General features: G+C 40.9%; 1 protein-coding gene across 4 annotated transcripts in view; it reads left to right on the top strand.

Moving 5' to 3' along the window:
- The window catches only part of LOC129822175 (myotubularin-related protein 4-like), a 145,118-nt gene that overhangs the window by 63,777 nt on the left and 68,602 nt on the right, over positions 1 to 12,739 (top strand). For all 4 annotated transcript variants that reach the window (XM_055880243.1, XM_055880251.1, XM_055880230.1 and 1 more), the window contains one exon: positions 6,062 to 6,151. Coding sequence is in view for 2 of the 4 variants with exons in the window: in XM_055880230.1 (XP_055736205.1) it covers positions 6,062 to 6,151 (90 nt within the window). In the remaining 2 variants the exon portion in view is untranslated. The remainder of the gene's footprint in view (positions 1 to 6,061; positions 6,152 to 12,739) is intronic.

The raw sequence follows: 12,739 nt of genomic DNA on the forward strand, positions 1-12,739 counted from the left end.
TATGGTGTTGACAGCTGAACTATAGTGAATGAGCAGCATTCTCACGTAAGTGTTACTCTTGTCCAGGTGGGAGAGGGCAGTGTAGATATAGATATTGTTGTTTAGCCACAACTCAGAGAAACATAGGATATTACAGTTCTTCAGGTCCCGTTGATGGGATAGTCTTGATGGCTGCAGCTGCACTCAACCTGCTCCAAGACACACTCTCCACCATTTTGCCTTCTAGCCAACTCCCAATCACACATTTCGCTTCCATCCTCAGTCTATCCACCCCACACTTCTTGGCTCAGTTAGTGGCCAGACTGGCTTTGTTGTGTTGCCTCGCTGTTGCAAGGCACAGATGGCAGAAAGAAAAACCACCAGGGAAATGCCAACATCTAGGCCCGAGTGCTCTCTTTCTCTCTCTTTATGCCTTAGGCAAAATGAAACATTTCAGAGAATGAGATGCAGTCAATTTACAATTGAAATGATAATTGAGTCGTGCTATAATTTTCTGGCTATTGTTAGAGAATGTCTGAGCCAAGGTTGTCAGGGTTGCAGTAACTCTTTGAGACTCTTTTGAGGAACTGGGCTGACCCTCGGCCTATGGCTACTGCCAAGGCAGATACGTCTGTCAGAGTTACTCGGATTGGGTGGGGAACACATATGTCAGCACTCCAGTTTAAATGTTAATGCTCACGCTTCCTATGCTGCACCTCACATTCCCGTGCCATCCTCAAACCAAAGTCAAGGGAGAACCTATTTTTTCCTCCTCTGTTTACACATGTCAAATCAATGTGACAGGTGTTGACACCTAGTGCCTGTCATCCCCTCTGTTTCTTGTAGTTGTTTGAAGTGGACAGGTTCAGTTTGATGGCACAGGGTAGGTGAAAAACAAAATGATTTGATGAACAGAATTGAAAACGAAAGTGATATATACTGTTCAGGAACAGAATCGTTATTTTTAAAAGTATGGGAACGGTTAATAGCATTTCTTTATGTTCCAGGCATTTTTTTTCAGGCCCACAAAAATCACAATAAAGCACCTATGCAAAGCCCTCACTTTGTCACTCAAATTTATTCCAGTGTCTGCCTGCCAGCGGGTGTGTGTGTAGGCTACCTATCCTTCCCCTCTGAAGCATAGCTGTAGCCTGACGTTACAAGCATGATTCAGAAGTTAGTGAGAGATGTTTAAAAGAATAGATTCACTTTTTCAATGTTAGTTAAGGATACTATGTTATCACGATTCGCATTGGATTTATTAACTACAAAAATTTGTTTTTTAATTTTAGTGCTGCTCTTCACGCACACGCTTGTTAGCTAGCTAGCTAGAACTCAGAATTTCAAATACATTCAAAGTTCCTCCATAGAAGCCGCTCCTCCGTAAGTATAATTCTGTGGGCCTAATTCAGATAATGCATTTCATAACAAGATGGCTAGCGCTTCAAGGAAAGCTTCCCCCATTCTCTCTCGCTCTCTCCTCGCCTACAAAATTTCAGTTGCATCTCTCGCCCTACACTGTGACTGGCAGGACAATGACGCGTGTGTTTGTCTTTCATTATGATTAAACCATGCTGTTTACGCCAAAATAAAATCTGCTTTTAACAACTTTCCTATACAAATTAAATTGCTTAAACCGCCCCATGGCAAGCTGCTCTATCAGCACTGATTGGTGAAGTGAATTTAATGTTGAGCTAAATGTAAAATAAAATATATATATTTCAGAGGTTTAAAAACCTGTACTTTTTGGGGGTTTTAACCAGCTTTCCACTTTCACATGGCTGATAATGATGTAGGCTTAGTGGGCATGTCCCAGGGGATGTAGCCCCATGATAGTACTGACATTTGATTCTCGTCTGATATGAGGCACATGCCAGCATGCAGTACATTGAGTAAAGACCTCGTGTTGCTGTGTTTGGTCTGTCTGTGGTGCTGTAGACCCCGCAGAGGACCCTCTCATCTTGACCCATGTGTCTGAGCCAAGGCAGTGGATGGATGGAGGGAGGGAGGGAGCTGGGCACCTGCTGCTGGGGAGACAGCCGGGATGGAGGGAGGAGGGAGGGAGGGAAGAGGGGATTATATCTGTATCCTCCTGCTGCTTCCCCTGTTTCTCCTCAGTGGAAGGAGACTGGGCAATAGCATAGTGAGCATTATTACTTGATGCTTCAGTTTCCAAGCTAGTTTTTTATCTAGGATGTGCCTTATGTTTTCCCAAAGAAGTTCAACAGTTGACACGCATCTAATAATCTATATTGAAATTGTTAGTTGGTCCGCAAAGAATTGTTTTTTAACAAGTGTAAAAGCTTGTTTGTTTCTTCCCTCTGAGGTATCAATCAGGGTCTTGAAAAATGTAATTCATAATTTCCTCATAAATGGCCCAGTACAACACTCAGGTGGTCCTGTGGTGTAGCATATGGCCTATAGTTGTAGAATAAGATTAGGTATTGCTGAATTAGGGCATATGTAGATTGCTGTGTAAGCAAATATTAAAAAAGACTTGCCCTAGAGAGGGTTGCACACGGTAGAGTACGCTTGTGTTTTTGTTCTAGTCTTTTTAAGAGTAACATTTTCAAAGGGAAAGATTTCCCTAGAAATGTGCATTTGTGCAATTAGACCTGTATTCATAGACATTGGTTTTTCGACTCCTGCTCATTTGAAGGTATTATCTGAAATATGCAAATCACATGATAATTGTTGAAACCCCAAATCCTTTGTCTAATTGGTTGCATCTTTTACGAAGCTCTGAGATTGTCAAGACTCAGCTGCTTCCCTGCTTTCAAGGTCACGGTCTCTTCCCTTTGACTCCCCCAGTCTCCTCACTGTTCCCTCACAATCCCAGCCATCTGCCATGCTGTCCCATCTGTGGGCCGCAGTCCCACCTCCAATAAGCCGTCTAAGCAACTTATCTACAGTCTGTAGGGAATAAGTACACTATATATACAAAGGTATGTGGACACCCCTATTTCAGCCACACCCGTTGCAGACAAGTGTATGAAATCTAGCACACAGCCATGCAATCTCCACAAACAAACATTGGCAGTAGAATGGCCTTAATGAAGAGCTCAGTGACTTTAAACTGGCCCCGTCATAGGATGCCACCTTTCCAACAAGTCACTTAGTCAAATTTCTGCCCTGCTACAGCTGCGACGGTCAACTGTAAGTGCTGTTATTGTGAAGTGGGAACATCTAGGTGCAATAACAGCCCAGCCACAAAGTGGTAAGCCACACAGGCTCACAGAACGGGAACACTGAAGCGCGTAGCGCGTAAAAGTAGTCTGTCCTCGGTTGCAACACTCACTACCGAGTTCCAAACTGCCTCTGGAAGAAATGTCAGCACAAGAACTGTTCGTCGGGAGCTTCATGAAATGGGTTTCCATGGCCAAGCAGCCGCACACAAGCCTAAGATCACCATGCGCAATGCCAAGTGTCGGCTGGAGTGGTGTAAAGCTCACCGCCATTGGACTCTGGAGCAGTGGAAACACATTCTCTGGAGTGATGAATCACGCTTCACCATCTAACAGGCCAATGTACGAATCTGGGTTTGATGGATGCCAGGAGAACGCTGTTGAAGCACCAATTAATGCCAATGATTCTGGAATTATCTGTTTTACGAGCAGGTGTCCACATACTTTTGGTCATGTAGTGCATGATAATTCAATAAAAAAAACGTTATTAATCTCTGAGGGACAATTATTACTAGCAGGCATATGTACAGATACAAGATGACAACAACTTAATGAATACATCAAGCAAGACTGTGCAATGTACATTAGACAAACAGCAATACAGTGCTATAGACTAGTCCATATACAATGTCTTCAGAAAGTAATCATACTCCTTAACTTATTCCACATTTTGGATAAAATTGTTGTAGTGTTTCTCACCTATCTACACACAATTCCCCATAATGACAAAGTGAAAACATATTTTTAGAAATATTAGCACATACAGTTGAAGTCGAAAGTGTACATACACTTAGGTTGGAGTCATTAAAACTAATTTTTCAACCACTCCACAAATTTCTTGATAACAAACTATAGTTTTGGCAAGTCGGTTAGGACATCTACTTTGTGCATGAGACAAGTCATTTTCCCAAGATTATTTCACTTGTAATTCACTGTATCACAATTCCAGTGGGTCAGAAGTTTACATACACTAAGTTGACTGTGCCTTTAAACAGCTTGGAAAATTCCAGAGAACGATGTCATAGCTTTAAAAGCTTCTGATAATTGACATAATTTGAGTCAATTGGAGTTGTACCTGTGGATGTATTTCAAGGCTTACCTTCAAACTCAGTGCCTCTTTGCTTGACATCATGGGAAAATCAAAAGAAATCAGCCAAGACCTCAGAAAAAAAATTGTAGACCTCCACAAGTCTGGTTCATCCATGGGAGCAGTTTCCAAATGCCTGAAGGTACCACGTTCATCTGTGCAAACAATAGTACGCAAGTATAAACACCATGGTACCACGCAGCCGTCATACCGCTCAGGAAGGAGACACGTTCTGTCTCCTAGAGATGAACGTGCTTTGGTGGGAAAAGTGCAGATTAATCCCAGAAAAACTGCAAAGGACCTTGTGAAGATGCTGGATGAAACAGGTACAAAAGCATCTATAGGAAACACAGTAAAATGAGTCCTTTATCGACCATAACCTGAAAGGCCGCTCAGCAAGGAAGAAACCGCTGCTCCAAAACCGCCATAAAAAAGCCAGACTACGGTTTGCAACTGCACATGAGGACAAAGATCGTACTTTTTGGAGAAATGTCCTCTGGTCTGATGAAACAAAAATAGAACTGTTTGGCCATAATGACCATCATTATGTTTGGAGGGAAAAGGGGGAGGCTTGCAAGCTGAAGAACACCATCCCAACCGTGAAACACGGGGGTGGCAGCATCATGTTGTGGGGGTGCTTTGCTGCAGGATTGTCTGGTGCACTTCACAAAATGGATGGCATCATGAGTGAGGAAAATGATATAGATATATATGATATAGATATATATGATGATATAGATATATAGAAGCAACATCTCAAGACATCAGTCAGGAAGTTAAAGCTTGGTTGCAAATGGGTCTTCCAAATGGACAATGACCCCAAGCATACTTCCAAAGTTGTGGCAAAATGGCTTAAGGACAACAAATTCAAGGTATTGGGGTAGAACTGAAAAAGTGTGTGCGAGCAAGGAGGCCTACAAACCTGACTCAGTTACACCAGTCTGTCAGAAGGAATGGGCCAAAATTCACCCAACTTATTGTGGGAAGCTTGTGGAAGGCTATCTGAAACGTTTGACCCAAGTTAAACAATTTAAAGACAATGCTATCGATTACTAATTGAGTGTATGTAAACTTCTGACCCTCTGGGAATGTGATGAAAGAAATACAAGCTGAAAAAATCATTCTCTTAACTATTATTCTGACATTTCACATTCTTAAAATAAAGTGTTGATCCTAAATGACCTAAGACAGGGCATTTTTACTAGGATTAAATGTCAGGAATTGTGAAAAACTGAGTTTAAATGTATTTGGCTAAGGTGTATGTAAAGTTCCGACTTCAACTGTATGTTGTTCTTGCTGTGTAGGGCTACAGCTGGGTTGACTGCTGTGGCTGCAGTGCTGTCTGCCACAGTCTGCCACGGGCACATGCCGTCTCGCTGGCTGGGGAGGAGGCACAGACATAAACAGCAGCTGTCTAGGGGACACTCTCTGTCATGTCCTCCCCCAAAAAACACAGGTCACTTATAATAATAAATAATTGCCTGACTGAAAGTTCCAACTTCAAACTGACCTGTGAGAACTCCCTTTTTCAGAGAAGTGAGTGTGTTGTATGGTGTTTGACGCCGGCTCTTTGCAGGCAATGTTAATGGCAGCTCTTGTCTACCATTTCAGAAAAACAGGACAGTGCTCCTGTAGGCTCCTGTAAAGGAAGTTGCTTTTATTGACCTTTTCCTGGGTGGCTGATGATTGATTGAAGCCCCTGGTCTTGTGCTTTCTTTTTGATCTGATGAAGTAATGTTACTGTTACTATTTGTATGCTGTATGAAGAACTGAGATGTCTGACCAGCCTGTGTTCATCTCTGTCCTCCAGAGTGAAGAAGGACCCCCCAGTCTGGAGTATATCCAGGCCAAGGACTTGTTCCCTCCGAAAGAGCTGGTCAAGGAGGACGACAGCCTCCAGGTGGGTGACTGAGAACACACACAGGCGCGTGTGCGCACACTGACACACACACATACACAGAAATACTCACATATACAGAAACGCTCGGGCTTGCATACACACATGCATTATACACACACACCGCAGACAGACGATGACTCATGATGTGGGTTGAAGTCAAACTCAATAATAATAGCAATGGAAGTAACACCTATAATTAATTTCACAATCTCAATGTTCCTCAGGTTTAGCTGGGTATGTTGTAGTGTTGTAATGTGTTTTTTTTCTGAATTGTTGTAGTGTGCTAAAGGGATGGGTTACTGTGCATTACAGACACAAACATTTGTATTTGTATTTACTATGGATCGGCGTTAGCTGCTGCCAAGGCTACTCTTCCTGGGGTCCAGCAAAATGATGGCAGTTATACATTTTAAAACATTACAATACATACAGATTTCTACGGCATATCTATAAAATACATGTGTACGTGCGTGTATAGTGCGTATGTTATAGAGTGTTTGTATTCATGTGTCTATGTGTTTATTGCTTCACAGTCCCCACTGTTGCATAAGGTGTATTTCTATCTGTTTTTTAAATCTAATTTTACTGCTTGCATGAGTTACTTGATGTGGAATAGAGTTCCATGTAGTCATGGCTCTATGTAGTACTGTGCGCCGCCAATAGTCTGTTCTGGACTTGGGGGACTGTGAAGAGACCTCTGGTGTCTTGTGGGGTTTGCATGGATGTCCGAGCTGTGTGCCAGTAGCTTCGTACATTCAACATGTCAATATTTTTCACAAATACAAGTATTGATGAAGTCAATCTCTCCTCCACTTTGAGCCAGGAGAGATTGGCATGCATATTATTGAAGTTTGCTCTCTGTGTACATCCAAGGCCCAGCCGTGCTGCCCTGTTCTGAGCCAATTGCAATTTTTCTCTCTTTGTGGCACCTGACCACACGACTGAAAAGTAGTCCAGGTGCGACAAAACTAGAGCCTGTATGACCTGCCTTGTTGCTGGTGCTGTTAAGAACACAACAATATAGACAGACTTCTCCTCATCCTAGCTACTGTTGTATCAATATTTTTTGACCATGACAGTTTACAATCCAGGGTTACTCCAAGCAGGTTAGTGTCCTCAACTTGCTCAATTTCCACATGATTTATTACAAGATTTAGTTAAGGTTTAGGGTTTAGTTAATGATTTGTACCAAATACAATGCTTTTATTTTTTAAATATTTAGGACAAACTTATTCCTTGCCACCACTCTGAAACTAACTGCATCTCTTTGTTAAGTGTTGCTGTCATTTCAGTCGCTGTGGTAGCTGACGTGTATAGTGTTGAGTAATCCGTATACATACACTCACTGGTTTTACTCAAAGCCAGTTGCATGTCGTTAGTAAAGATTGAAAAAAGACAGCTGCCCTGGGGAATTCCTGATTCTCCCTGGATTTCGTTGGAGAGCCTTCCATTAAAGAACACCCTCTGTGTTCTGTTAGACAGGTCACTCTTTATCCACAATATAGCAGGGGGTGTAAAGACATAACACGTACGTTTGTCCAGCAGCAGACTATGATCAATAATGTGACAAGCTGCACTGAAGTCTGACAAAACAGCCCCAAAAATATTTGTATCATCAATTTCTCTCAGCCAATCATCAGTCATTTGTGTAAGTGCTGAGCATGTTGAATGTCCTTTTCCTATAGGGGTGCTGAAAGTCTGTTGTAAATTTGTTTACTGTAACATAGCATTGTATCTGGTCAAACTAATTTTTCCAAATGTTTACTAAGGGTTGGTAACAGACCGATTGGTTGGCTATTTGGGCCAGTAAAGGGGGCTTTACTATTCTTAGGTAGGCAAATAACTTTTGCTTCCCTCCAAGCCTGAGGGCACACACTTTCTAGTAGGCTTAAATTGAAGATATGGCAAATAGTGTGCCAATATTGTCTGCTATTATCATCAGTAACTTTCCATCTAGATTGTCAGACCCTTGTGGCTTGTCATTGTTGATAGACAACAAACATTTCTTCACCTCTTCCACACTTACTTAACGGAATTCAAAAGTACAATTCCTGTCTTTCATAATTTGGTCAGATACACTTGGATGTGTAGTGTCTGCGTTTGTTGCTGGTATTTCATGCCTGTTTGCTAATCTTGCCAATGAAAAAAAATAATTTAAGTAGTTGGCAATATCAGTGGGTTTTGTGACGAATGAGCCATCTGATTCAGTGAATGATGTAGCAGAGTTTGCTTTTTTACCCAAAATTTCATTTTAGGTGCTCCAAAGCTTTTCACTATCATTCTTTATATCATTTATCTTTGTTTCATAGTGTAGTTTCTTCTTTTGATTCAGTTTATTCAGATGATTTCTCAATTTGCAGTACGTTTGCTAATCGAATGTGCAGCCAGACTTATTTGCAATTCCTTTTGCCTCATCATACCATACCATTTTGAAATTCCTCATAAATCCACAGGGATTTAACCGTTTTTACAGTCAATTTCTTAATGGTTGCATGCTTATTAGTAACTGGGATAAGCAATTTCATTAATGTGTCAAGTGCAGCGTCTGATTGCTTGCTATTACACACCACGGACCATCAACAACATAGAAATCACTACTTATTGTATGACCTCTTATACACTATATTAGGTCCAGCCTTTTGAACTTTGGTTTTCTTAGAAATGGCTACTATATTGTGATCACTAAATCCAATAGATGTGTTGATGATTTCATTCCTGTGCTGTGTATAATTACACCTGGTAGGTTGATTGATGACCTGAACCAGGTTGCAGGCACTAGTTACAGTTTGAAGCTTTCTCTTGAGTGGGCAGTGTGATGAAATCTAGTCAATATGTAAATCACCCAGAAGATATACTTCTCTATGGATATCACATACATTATCAAGCATTTCACACATGTTATCCAGTGTCATGACGTTGGCCTGGGGGTAGGTTTATGACAGTCATAAATACCTCTTCTCCTATTTTCTATAACTATATTCTGGTAATCCGACCAATTGAACATATGCGGTGGTACTTAATGAATATGATGTCAGTTCGGTTGTCATCTGAGACATTCTCATCAATGAGAGATTGACATAAACTCAACAGTGGAAAGTCTACACATCAGAGTTATCGGATTCACATGGAATTGTTGTTCAATTTAAATGTTTGAATATGAAATTATTCATGATGGGATGAAATGTGATTTTAGCTTCTAAAATGTGAGAATTGGGTTTTCATGAGTGAATTAGGCTCGACTCAGTGGCCCGCTCACGTGAAGAGACATAGGTTGTAAATGATGAAACACACCCCTTTTCTCCCTCCACTATATAAGCCCTTGACGAAAATGAAACCTCCTGTTCCAAGGATGTGAGGACGACGGTCCCTACGTTAAAAAGGACTAACATGTCAACTACAGAACTAAGCCAACCTCAGCATGAGCTTTGGTTGCAAATGGTATGAACTTTGAACTCTTCTTCACTACAGAAGTGATACGTCCTAGCCGTTGAGTTAGCAACAGCAGGTGCAAACGTAAATTAGGATAGGACAGCCCGAGTATCCCGTCTACCACACAACGACGTTACTACAACGTATCCAATTTACCAGCAGAGACATTCTTCAAAGGACTCGGTTGGGCAACACGGCCTTAAATCTACCACCAACCTACCAAAGCGCAGCTCAGAGTAAATATTTATTGCATTTTCCTTTTCCAAATGGGCAGTAATTTAGAATGGATAAGATACTGTATTTACGATAGCACAGCTTCGCCCTTTGTTCCTCAGTCTTCCTGCTCTTCCACTCAAACCCAGCCCCTTTTCTTTTGTGTAACCAGCTGTCATATCTGTTCCGCCCGGGATGTTTTCCTTTATGACGTAATTTGTAATCAAGGTATGATTCATTCTGTGTATATGTAATTCTGTGTGATTAGTTAGGTATTTCGTAAATAAATAATTAAACCCAATTTTGTATTGCTGATTCAACTTGTTAGCCAGGGTTCGTGAAGATAACCAAGAATTTACAACTTTCAGATGAGACTGAAATAAGGTGACGATTAATATTGACTGCTATTGATGTAAAATATTACTAGGTCTTTAAGAGTTTATTCGGAAAATAACAGCTCTATAAATATTACTTTGTGCTGCCCCGACTCTCTAGTTAATTACATTTACATGATTAGCTCAATCAGGTAATATTAATTAAGGAGAAACGATTTTATAGAATAGCATGTCATATCACTTAATCCAGCATAGCCAAAGACACGACACCAGATACTGACTGTTAGTACATGGTGGTCTATAGCAGCTTCCCACTAGAATGGGCTTTAGGTGAGGCAGATGAACCTGTAGCCATATTACTTCAACAGTATTTAACATGAGATCCTCTCTAAGCTTTGCAGGAATGTGGTTCTGAATATAAACAGCCACTTCTCCACCTTTGGCATTTCCACCTTTGGCATGTAAGATGGCGGCAACAGACATGGCAGCTCTGCTTCTAGCTCCTAAGCAACTTTGCAGTATTTAGTTTTTTTGTGTGTTATTTCTTACATTATTTCCCAGCAAGTTTTTTGTGTTATTACGTACAGCCGGAAAAAACTTTTTGATATTAGAGCGGCGGTAACTCACCAGCATTACGACCAAGAATATTACTTTGCCAAACTGGATTCTTTGTTCGTACCACCCAGGGCAATTGAACTTATCACAAGCATTTTGCTACACCCGCAATAACATCTGCATGTGACCAATAACATTTGATTTGATTTGTCTTTTCTGTAGATCTTATAACCATGTATTGCTACCACTGTATCATCAAAGGTATTATCTAAGTGAGTTTCAGAGATTGTCAGAATATGAATGTCATCTTTTACTAGCAAATTATTGATTTCATGAACCTTGTTTCTTAAGCTAAATATGTTAATGTGGGATATTTAAAACACTTTCTTGCTTTATTGGGAAGTTTAGCAGAGGTAGACATGCTTAGGTTATTTTTATTAGTGCAGGGTGACCTGCACACAGGGGACGTCCTACTAGGGCACACCACCTTAGTGCTAACAGTATTATTCTGGGCATATGATTACTGCATACAATAGCTGTAGGATCCGCAGAGGCATTCAGGGCAGTAAGAGGGACATAAATTAGATTACTTACATTGTGTCTTCCAATGCTCCTGGGATAATGTACATTTGCTGAAACATTATGACAACTCAGTGACACAATCCTAGGGATTAACTTTGGTGGATTTGGTCATTGATAAATCATTGTTTCAAAACAGTCTTATAATGCTGTGAAAGGATCCAGGAACCCAAATGATTTGGGAGGATCCCATCCTCATAATACAAGCTTTGTTTCCAGAAGGTATCAAAATTGTCAATAAATGTTATACTCACAGAGCTGCAATAGTCTGGTAGCCAGTTATGGAGTACTACAAATCTGCTGCACTGTTCAATGCCACAATTTGGGGAGGGCAGAGGGCCAGATATTATGGGGCGTTTGCTGGTGTTAAGTAGAGACACAATCAGTTCTTTAAAATCCATCTTCAGCTGTTCTGAGCTGCCCTTCATATTGTCATTCAACCCCACATGAACCATGACAGTATCAGCCCCCGGTGACTGACTCACAGCCTCGGGAAGCAACCTGGTTATATCCTGAACTTTTGCCCCAGGAAAACAGAAAGTCTTTGCCCCAGGTACAGATATATGCCTCACCATCGAAATCCTTATCACAATCGCTGAAATGATCCGGCCTCTGACGTGTCACGCAGAAGGTTGTGAGGCCAGAGCCACAGAACTCTTCTGAGAAGAGGGCTGCTGAGACACCGGCTGTGTGCAGGCCACAACAGGCAAAGCAGAAACAGTGCAGTCCATGCAGTCCAAGGAACTGTCCGTAGATCTCAGCGATAGAATTGTGATGCGGCATACAGTACCAGTCAAAAGCTTGAACACACCTACTCATTCAAGGGTTTTTCTTTATTTTTTATTATTTTCTACATTGTAGAATAATAGTGAAGACATCAAAACTATGAAATAACACATATAGAATCATGTAGTAACCAAAAAAGTGTTAAACAAATCCAAATATATTATATATTTGTGATTCTTCAAAGTAATTTCCACCGGTCTAATGTCCATTGCTCATGTTTCTTGGCCCAAGCAAGTCTCTTCTTATTATTGGTGTCCTTTATTAGTTGTTTCTTTGCAGGTTTTTGACCATGAAGGCCTGATTCACACAGTCTATTTGAGCTTTTCTTGCCATAATATGGACTTGGTCAATTACCAAATAGGGCTATCTTCTGTATACCACCCCTACCTTGTCACAACACAGTACTGGCTCAAACGCATTAACCTGTCTAGGATCAGCGTGGCGCTAGCGGCACACCCCCCCCCCCCCCCACTGAAAAACCAGTGCCGCGAAATTCAAAAAAAATATTTTTTTTAAATATTTAACTTTCACACATTAAAGTCCAATACAGCTAATGAAAGACACAGATCTTGTGAATCCAGTCAACATTTCCGATTTTTAAAATGTTTTACAGGGAAGACACAATATGTAAAGATGTACATCTATTACCTAAAAACACATTAGCATAATCCACCATCTTTTATTTGTCCAC

Source organism: Salvelinus fontinalis, chromosome 2, assembly GCF_029448725.1.
Source record: "Salvelinus fontinalis isolate EN_2023a chromosome 2, ASM2944872v1, whole genome shotgun sequence".
NCBI classification, from domain to species: Eukaryota; Metazoa; Chordata; class Actinopteri; order Salmoniformes; family Salmonidae; genus Salvelinus; species Salvelinus fontinalis.